This window comes from Corapipo altera, unplaced genomic scaffold, assembly GCF_003945725.1.
Source record: "Corapipo altera isolate COAL_440 unplaced genomic scaffold, ASM394572v1 290, whole genome shotgun sequence".
NCBI lineage: Eukaryota > Metazoa > Chordata > Aves > Passeriformes > Pipridae > Corapipo > Corapipo altera.
This window is the reverse complement of record NW_020885041.1, coordinates 411,595-420,954: the sequence shown is the minus strand read 5'-3', so window position 1 is coordinate 420,954 and position 9,360 is coordinate 411,595. Positions and strand designations below refer to the sequence as shown.

General features: G+C 66.5%; 1 protein-coding gene across 1 annotated transcript in view; it reads left to right on the top strand.

The window, feature by feature from the left end:
• Positions 1–9,360, top strand: part of ADCY6 (adenylate cyclase 6) — a 16,931-nt gene continuing 7,571 nt past the window's right edge. The window contains exons 1-18 of the mRNA XM_027668484.1: positions 1–545; positions 1,741–1,890; positions 1,985–2,106; positions 2,217–2,328; positions 2,401–2,528; positions 3,122–3,280; positions 3,384–3,525; positions 3,629–3,757; positions 4,236–4,261; positions 4,363–4,510; positions 4,803–4,900; positions 4,975–5,062; positions 5,149–5,265; positions 5,370–5,528; positions 5,953–6,128; positions 6,214–6,243; positions 6,607–6,736; positions 6,867–7,055. Coding sequence (XP_027524285.1) covers positions 120–545; positions 1,741–1,890; positions 1,985–2,106; positions 2,217–2,328; positions 2,401–2,528; positions 3,122–3,280; positions 3,384–3,525; positions 3,629–3,757; positions 4,236–4,261; positions 4,363–4,510; positions 4,803–4,900; positions 4,975–5,062; positions 5,149–5,265; positions 5,370–5,528; positions 5,953–6,128; positions 6,214–6,243; positions 6,607–6,736; positions 6,867–7,055 — 2,529 coding nt within the window. The 5' untranslated portion in view covers positions 1–119. The remainder of the gene's footprint in view (positions 546–1,740; positions 1,891–1,984; positions 2,107–2,216; positions 2,329–2,400; positions 2,529–3,121; positions 3,281–3,383; positions 3,526–3,628; positions 3,758–4,235; positions 4,262–4,362; positions 4,511–4,802; positions 4,901–4,974; positions 5,063–5,148; positions 5,266–5,369; positions 5,529–5,952; positions 6,129–6,213; positions 6,244–6,606; positions 6,737–6,866; positions 7,056–9,360) is intronic.

The window sequence follows — 9,360 nt, the reverse complement described above, 5'->3', positions numbered from 1 at the left end:
GGGGACACGGGGGGCGGCCATCGGCCGGCGAGTGCTGGCGGCGGCTGCTCCAGGTTTTCCGCTCCAAACGCTTCCAGTCGGCCAAACTGGAGCGGCTCTACCAGCGCTACTTCTTCCAGATGAACCAGAGCAGCCTGACGGTGCTGATGGGGGTGCTGGTGCTGGTCTGCGGGGTGATGCTGCTCTTCCTCTGCCTGCCCGGCGCCCCGCACGTGCCGGCGGCCGCCGGGCTGGCCGGGGCCACGGCCCTGTTCCTGCTCCTCATGGTGCTGTGCAGCCGCAGCGCCTTCCCCCAGGACTACATGTGGGTGGTGAGCTACATGGTGCTGGGGCTGCTGGCCGGGGTGCAGGCACTGGGGACGGTGGCCGTGTCCCCCCGGAGCGCGGCCGAGGGCGTTTGGTGGAGCGTCTTCTTCATCTACATCACGTACACGCTGCTGCCGGTGCGGATGCGGGCGGCCGTGCTGGCCGGGGTCCTGCTCTCCGCCCTGCACCTCGCCATCGCCTGGCACCGCAACGCCGCCGACCCCTTCCTCTGGAAGCAGGTAGGGCAGGGGGGACACACACACGGCGGGGTGGGGGGCTGAGCCCAGGGGGTCCTGCCCACTTGTGGGTATAACTCCCAGGTGGGACCCGGCGGCTCCCCGCTTCCCTTTCTGCAAAATTGGGGTGGTTTTGCACTTGATGGCGGAAAATTCTGGATGTGGGAGGGGCCCCTTGGCTGCCTGGGGGTGGAGGGGTCCCAGGGGAGGTCCCGTGCCAGGGGCCTGTGGTGTGACCAGGGGTCTCTCTGCTGCTGCAGCCCCCATGGGGCAGGAGGGGCCCCTCGTCCTGGCACAGACCCACCATTGTGGGCTGCACTGGGGGAGGGGGGCACCCACAAAGCCCCTGTTGTGGGGCTGGCGGAAATCCCCGAGGAGGGGATGCAGGGCCAGGGGAGGGGGGGGAGGGCTGTCACCCAGGGGCACTGGGACGCTGGCAGTGTCCCCTGTCCTGCCCCTCTGGCGTGCTGGGTGCTCCCAGTGGGGTGCTGCGGGCGCAGAGGGGTCCCCTATCCCCAGGGCTGGGTGTTCCCAGCCCCAGAAGCCCCTTGCTCTGCTCCCCCTTTGCACGGGGCCACTCGTCACCGTCACCCTCGCCCTGCCTGGCCGGGACTGGGGCCACGTGCTGTCCCCGTGGGGCACAGGGCGAGGAACTCAATGACGGGGGGGATCCAAGGCCAGCGGGGCTTTGGGGGTCACGGGAGGGGCAGCCCCTCGGGGTGGGGCTCACCCTGGCAGGGTGGGAGCGATGGGGCTTCCAGGGGGATGTGAGGGGGGTGGGGGGTGTGAGGCCCCCCCTCCCAGTGTGTTGGAGGGCTATAAATAGCCCTGGCTCCGGTCCCGGGGGACTGGGACAGGGGGAAAACCGCAGCTCCCACTGCAGCCATCTCTGCTTCCCGACTTTCTCCGCTTCCAGAGGGTGTCCTCATGACCCACCCTGCTCCAGGTCCCCGTGTCCCCTTTGCCCTGGGTTCCTGCATCCTTATATGCCCCCTTCTCTGGTTTCATGGCCCCTGTGTCCCCAGGTCCCTGCGTCCCCACATCCCCCTGCCTTGGGTCCCCATGTCCCTCCCTGCCCCACGTGCCCCCTTGCTGTTCTTAACAGCACCCCCCGTACCAGAGGCAGGGTTTTGGGGCGCACACCGGGGTGGCAGAGCTGGCTGGGGGGGGTCATGCTGAGCCAACCTCCCCCTCCCAGCTCAGCGCCAACGCCCTGATCTTCCTCTGCACCAACGTGGTGGGGGTCTGCACCCACTACCCCGCCGAGGTGTCGCAGCGTCAGGCCTTCCAGGAGACCCGCGGCTACATCCAGGCTCGGCTGCACCTCCAGCGGGAGAACCGGCAGCAGGTGGGCTGGGGGGGTCCCAGGGGTCCCCGTGCCGGGCTGGGGGTGGTGTCCCAAAGGTCTTGGCCCCCCCCCAATGACGCTGCTGTGGGTGCAGGAGCGGCTGCTGCTCTCGGTGCTGCCGCAGCACGTGGCCATGGAGATGAAGGAGGACATCAACACCAAGAAGGAGGACATGATGTTCCACAAGATCTACATCCAGAAGCACGACAAGGTCAGGTACGGGGGGGGGGACGGGGGCACGGGCGAGGTTTTGGGGGTGTCAGCAGGAGAAGGGGGTCTGGGGCAGCGCGTGGACCCTCCCCAGCCCACGCTCTTGCTCCCTGCAGCATCCTCTTCGCGGACATCGAGGGCTTCACCAGCCTGGCCTCGCAGTGCACGGCCCAGGAGCTCGTCATGACGCTCAACGAGCTCTTCGCCCGCTTCGACAAGCTGGCGGCGGTGAGCGGAGGGGCCGGGGGGGTTTGGGGGGTGGGTCCCAGAGCCCCCCTGACCCGCCTGTGCCCCCCCCAGGAGAACCACTGCCTGCGCATCAAGATCCTGGGGGACTGCTACTACTGCGTGTCGGGGCTGCCGGAGGCGCGGGGGGACCACGCTCACTGCTGCGTCGAGATGGGTGTCGACATGATCGAGGCCATCTCGTGAGTGGGGCAGGGCTGGGGGGCTGTGCCCGACCCCCGGTGCCCACCCCTGGTGTTGGCAGATCCCACGTGCTACCACGACTTGTGGGGATGGTGCCTGTCCCCAGTGCTGGCACGTCCCTGGTGTCACCACAATGCTGGGGGGCTGTGCCCGTTCCTGGTGCCGGTGCTTCCCCAGTGCTCACCGGTCTGGGTCGTGGTGCCCAGGGGTGTCATGGTGTGACTGGGGGTGCCTTGGAATCCCGTGGGGTGCCTTGGAATGCCTGAGAGTGCCAAGGGGTGCTGGGAGGAGCCTTGGGATGCCCAGAGGTTCCTGGGAGCACCATGGAGCTCCACGGTGCCCAGGGGTGCCCAGGGGTGCCTCGGAATTCCGTGGGGTGCCCTGGAATGCCTGAGGGTGCCAAGGGGTGCTGGGAGGAGCCTTGGGGTGCCCAGAGGTGCCTGGGAGCGCCACGGAGTGCCATGGGAGCACCACGGAGTGCCATGTGGTGCCCCAGGGGTGCCACAGTGTCCGGGAATCCTGTGAGGCCAGGGGGGTGCCTCAGGGCACTCGGGGGTGCCTGGGGGTGACGCGGTGCCGGTGCCGTCCGCAGGCTGGTGCGTGAGGTGACGGGGGTGAACGTGAACATGCGCGTGGGCATCCACAGCGGGCGGGTGCACTGCGGGGTCCTGGGGCTGCGCAAGTGGCAGTTCGACGTCTGGTCCAACGACGTCACCCTCGCCAACCACATGGAAGCAGGAGGCAAAGCCGGGTGAGCCGGGCTGGGGAGGGGCTGCACTGAGGAGGGGGGACGGGGCAGGGGGTGTGGAGCGGGATAAGGGCTCACATCCTCCCCCCCCCAACCCCGTCCCCAGGCGCATCCACATCACCTGGGCGACTCTGCAGTACCTGAACGGCGACTACGAGGTGGAGCCGGGGCACGGGGGCGAGCGCAACGCCTACCTCAAGGAGCACAACATCGAGACCTTCCTCATCGTGGGCTGCAGCCAGAAGCGCGTGAGTGGGGCGGGGGGGTATTCGGGGGAAGGGGGGGGTCCCAGGAGGGTGGGAGAGCCAAGGTGTCCCCCCCTGCTCCTCACAACTGTGCATCCCCCTGCAGAAGGAGGAGAAGGCCATCCTGGCCAAGCTGCAGCGCGCTCGTGCCAACTCCACCGAGGGGCTGGTGCCGCGCTGGGTGCCCGAGCGCTCCTTCTCCCGCACCAAGGACTCCAAGGCCTTCCGGCAGATGGTGAGCGGCCTCGGGGAGGGGGGTACAGGGCACGGGGGGGGCCCCACCACGGCGGTATCGGCTGCTTGCTGCCCTTCCGGGGCTGCCCATGGCTTCCCCAGCCCTGCCCGCGGACCTTGTGGCTTCCTCCTGCTGCCTGCGGGCCTCGGGGGAGGCTGGGGTGGCCCCCTCGTCCTCATCAGCCCATGGGAACCCCCCCAGTGTCTCCCCTATCCTCAACAGATCTCAGGGATCTCCCCATCCTCACCAGCCTTGGGGACCCTCAAGGATCTCCCGTCCTCCCTGGTGTCAGACATCCCAGGCCCCTCTCTCCTCCCTCTGCAGACCCTTGGGGATACCCCCACCATCCTTGTGACCCCTGGGACTCTATTCCCCATCCTGGGTGACCCTGGGGGATGCCCCATGTCCCTGCCATCCGTGGGGGGCCCCCCCATCCGTGCCAGTGTCCCTGACACCCCCATTTCCTTGTGTCTCCCAGGGCATCGATGACTCCAGCAAGGACAAGTGAGTGTCCCCATGCCAGGGCACCGGGGGAGTCATGTCTGAGCCCTTCCCTGGGGCAGAGACAGGGGTTTTGGGGGACCCTGACCCCCCCGTGTCCCCAGCCGAGGTGCCCAGGAGGCCCTGAACCCCGAGGACGAGGTGGACGAGTTCCTGAGCCGGGCCATCGACGCCCGGAGCATCGACCAGCTCCGCAAGGACCACGTCAAGAAGTTCCTGCTCACCTTCCAGACACCTGAGCTGGAAAAGAAGGTGGGAGGCCCTCTGGCCCCTCTGCCCCAGCCCTGAGGGCTCCCCTGTCCCCTGAAGTCCTCTCAGTTCTGGCCCCATCAGCACCTTTGTCCCTCTCATCTCACCTTAATTTCCTGGGATCCTCTGTGTGCTGGTCCATGGACCCTCCACCTTCTCAACCTCATCCCATCTCATTCCCTGAATCCCTCAGGGACCCCCAGTCCTCCTCCATCCCATCCCCCCAGGGTCCCCCCTGTCCTTTTCCATCCCATCCCGTGGGATCTCCCCATCCCACCTCCCCCTCTCCCCTCAGTACTCCAAGAAGATCGACGACCGTTTCGGTGGCTATGTGGCCTGTACCCTCCTGGTCTTCTGCTTCATCTGCTGCCTCCAGATCCTGGTGTTCCCCCAGTGAGTCCTGTAGCCCCCCAAAAACCCTGGCCCTGGCCCCCCGAGCCTGTCACTCATCCCCCACCTCTCCCCAGCTCCCCGCTGATGCTCGGTGTCTACGTCAGCATCTTCATCCTGCTCGCCGCCATCCTCTTTGTCTGCGCCGTCTACTCCTGCCTCACCGTGAGTGCCGGGCCAAGGGCTGGGGGGGCTGTGGGGGGCTCAGCTGGGAGTGACGGGGTCTTTCCTGCGTGTCCTTCCCCCCCCAGCTCTTCCCCACCGCCCTGCAGAGGCTCTCCCGGAGCATCGTCCAGTCCCGCGCCCGCAGCACCGGCATCGCCGTCTTCACCATCCTCCTCGTCTTCATTGCTGCCTTCGTCAACATGGTGGGGACGTGGGGGGCTGTGAGGGGCTCTGGGGGGCTGTGAGGGGCTGTGGGGGGCTGTGAGGGGCTGTGGGGCACCATCTCACCCCTCTGCTTCCCCCCCAGTTCTCCTGCAGCCGTGTGGCCCTGCGGGAATGTGCCGCCCGGGAGCTCAACGTGACCCCCGAGGCCGTGGGGCCCTGCCAGCTCCGGGCCCTCAACTTCTCCCTGGGGACCCCCCCTGGCTCCTGCCATGGCGACGGGCTGGCCTGTGACTTCCCCGAGGTGAGGGGCTGCGGGCACCCCCGGCCACAGGGGTCCCTGGGGGTTCTGGGTGCTGGCAGAGGGTCTCTGCAGTCACTGGGGCCCCAGGAATGCTGGCAGGGGTCCCTGAGGGTGCTGGGTGCCAGCTCAGGGTCCCTGCAGACACAGGGTGCTGGCACAGGTCCCTTGGGTCCAAGGTCCTCTGCGGGTGCTGGCACTGAGCCCTTGAGGGTGTCCCCAAGGGTGCAAGGTCCCCATGGGCGTGGGGTGCCATCTGGGGTTCCTGGGGTGCCATCCAGCATTCCCAGGGTGCTGCAGGGGTTCCCAGGGGTGCTGCAGGGATTCCTGGGCTGCCATCAGGGGTTCCTGGGGTGGGCTGCAGGGGTTCTGGGGGTACCATCCGGCATTCCTGGGGTCCCAGTGCATCCCCTTCGTGTCCCCCCAGTACTTCAGCTACAGCGTGGTGCTGAGCCTGCTCGCCTGCTCCGTCTTCCTGCACATCAGCAGCATCGGGAAGCTGCTGCTCATGGTGGCCATCGAGGCCACCTTCCTGCTGCTGGTGGAGGGGCCTCACGCCGCCCTCTTCGACAACGCCGACCTGCTGGTCGTGGCCAACGCCCTGTGAGTGCCCATTTGCCCACCCCGGGGTCCCCAACCTCCGAGATGTGCCCCCACCCCGCTCACCCCCGGCTCCTCTCCCCCACAGGCCCTCCTTCAACGTGACCCAGGGCGAGTGGTGAGCGGGGAACTGGGACCCCAGGGGAACTGGGGGCAGGGGGGTGAGGGTGGGCAGCAGCAGGAGGGTGCTTTGGGGAGGGGTCTGTGCTGCGAGGGTGGGTGCAGCTTTGGGGTTGAGTGTGTTTTAGGGGTCCCTGGGTGGGTGGGTTCAGCAGTGGGGCTCCTGGGTTGGGTGCATCCTTGGGGTTGGATGAATCTTTGGGGCTCCCTTAGGTGAGTGGGTGGGCCTTTGGGGTCTGGGTGGATCTCTGGGGTCCCTGGAGTGGGAGGGTGAATCGTAGGGGTTGGGTGCAGGTTTGGGGTCCCTGGGGTGGGCAGGGGCCATCCCTCAGCCCCTCTCAGGGCTCTGGGGGTCCCGCAGCCCTGTGGAGGGGAAGGTGGCCCTGCGGTTCGTCACCCCTGCCGTCCTGGCCGTGTTCGCCCTGGCCCTTTACCTGCACGCGCAGCAGGTCGAGTCCACCGCCCGCCTCGACTTCCTTTGGAAGCTCCAGGTAGGACCAGGGGCTGGGAACCACCCTTTTCCCTTCACCCCAGGACCAGAACTGACCCCTCCCCACGCCCCAACCCCGGAGTGGCCCCGTGGCCCCCCTGGCAGCCCCCACACGGGTCCATTCCCCGCAGGCAACGGGCGAGAAGGAGGAGATGGAGGAGCTCCAGGCCTACAACCGGCGGCTGCTCCACAACATCCTGCCCAAGGACGTGGCCGCGCATTTCCTGGCGCGGGAGCGGCGCAATGACGAGCTCTACTACCAGTCCTGCGAGTGCGTGGCCGTGATGTTCGCCTCCATCAGCAACTTCTCCGAGTTCTACGTGGAGCTGGAGGCCAACAACGAGGGCGTGGAGTGCCTGAGGCTGCTCAACGAGATCATCGCCGACTTCGACGAGGTGCTGGGGGGGGCGAGGGGCGACGAGGGCAGGGGGTGCAGGATGTGTGGAGGTGAAGTGCGCGGGGATGGGGCGCATGGGGTGCTGGAGGGGCTGTGGAGCAATGTTCTTGGAGCCGTGGGAAGGGGTGCAGGGGGTGCTGGAGAGGCTGTGGAGCAGCATGGAATCGGTGCAGGACGATGGGTGCAGGGAAATGGGGTGCACAGGGCCTTGGAGAAGCCACGGAGCAGCATCCACGGAGCCACGGTGCAGGGGGTGCTGGAGAGGCTGTGGAACAGCATGGATGAGGATGGGGTACAGGGAGAATGATCATGGTGTGCTGGAGGGGCTGTGGAGCGACATTCTTGGAGCCACGGGAAGGGGTGCAGGAGGTGCTGGAGAGGCTGTGGAACAGCATGGATGAGGATGAGGTACAGGGAGCATGATCACAGGGTGCTGCAGAGGCTGTGGAGCAGCATGGATGGGGTGCAGGATGATGGGTGCAGGGAAATGGGCTCCATGGGGCCTTGGAGAAGCCACGGAGCAGCATCTGTGGAGCCATGGGAGGACCTGGGGCACCCACAGCCCTGCTGAGGGCCTGCAGGGGGGTGGGGGGTGACCCCACCACGTGTGTGTGTGTGTGTGTCCCTCCCACCAGATCATCAGCGAGCAGAAGTACCGGCAGCTGGAGAAGATCAAGACCATCGGCAGCACCTACATGGCGGCATCGGGGCTCAACGCCTCCACCTACGACCGCGAGGGCCGGAGCCACATCGCGGCTCTCGCCGACTACGCCATGCACCTCATGGAGCAGATGAAGTACATCAACGAGCACTCCTTCAACAACTTCCAGATGAAGATCGGTGGGTCCCCGCACGCCCCCGTGAGCCCCTCGCGGCTCCAGCAGCCCCTCACACCCCCCCTGGCCGTGGTTCATGGCTTTGTGTCTGGTGGCTCTTTCCCTGTTCTCCGTTTTCCCTCCCGCTTTTCCCTTTGCCCATCCCTTTTCCCTTCTCATTCCCCCTTTTCCCCTTTTCCCACTCCCTCATCCCTTTTACCACCCTCTTTTCCCCTCTCACCCCCCCTTTTCCCCTTTTCCCACCCCTTTATCCCTTTTCCCACCCCTTTCTCCCTTTTCCCACCCCCTTTTCCCATCTCATCCTCACTTTTCCCCTTTTCCCACTCCCTCATCCCTTTTCCCACCCTCTTTTCCCCCCTCACCCCTTTTCCCACCCTCTTTTCCCCTCCCACCCCACCTTTTCCCTTTTTCCCACTCCCCTTTCCCCCTTTCCCCACCCTTTTCCCCCTTTTCTCACCCTCTTTTCCCTTTTCCCACCTCCTTTCCCCCTTCGCCCCTTCCTTCCCTCTCTCATCCCTCCTTTCCCTTCGCCCACCCCCTTTTCCCCTCCCTCTCCCCTCCCATCCCCGTGGGTGTTTGGGGGGTGTTCCCTGACCCTCCTCCGTGTCCCCCCCAGGCCTGAACATGGGCCCGGTGGTCGCGGGGGTCATCGGGGCTCGCAAGCCCCAGTACGACATTTGGGGCAACACCGTCAACGTCTCGAGCCGCATGGACAGCACGGGGGTCCCCGACCGCATCCAGGTCAGCTGGGGGGGTGGGAGGGGGACAGGACCACCCCCCAGGGACCCCCACACCCCCCCTCACCCCCGTGTGTCCCCCCCAGGTGACAACGGACCTGTACCAGGTGCTGGCGGCCAAGGGCTACGTGCTGGAGTGCCGGGGGCTGGTCAAGGTCAAGGGCAAGGGGGAAATGACCACCTACTTCCTCAACGCCGGCCCTGGGGGCAGTTAGGGGGGGTCTCCATGGTGCCCCCCCACCCTCCCCACCCCGGGGGGCTCCCCCCAGCCTGTGCTGGGGCCAGGCAAGGGAAAAAAAAGAGAAAAATCCCCAAATCCACGTATTTAAAAAAAAAAAAAAAGAAAAAAAAGGGAGAAATGGACACAAGGGAGGTGGTTGGAGGGGGGGGCGGTGAGACCCCTCTGTGCTCCCCCCCCCACCCCAAGGTGGTGTTTTGGGGGGGTGTTTCCCAGGCCTGCACCGGGGTGTTTTATTTTGGTGGAAGGGGGGTCAGGGCAGGGTGAACCCACCCCCCCTTCCTTTGCTGAAACCCCTCCATGTGCCAAAGAGGGGAGATGGGGCCCCCCCAGGGAAGGTTTTGGGGGGGTGTTTGAGGGTGGGGGTGTCCCCAGCCTCCTCCATGTGCCAAATTGAAGTGCCGCCTGCGGGGGGGG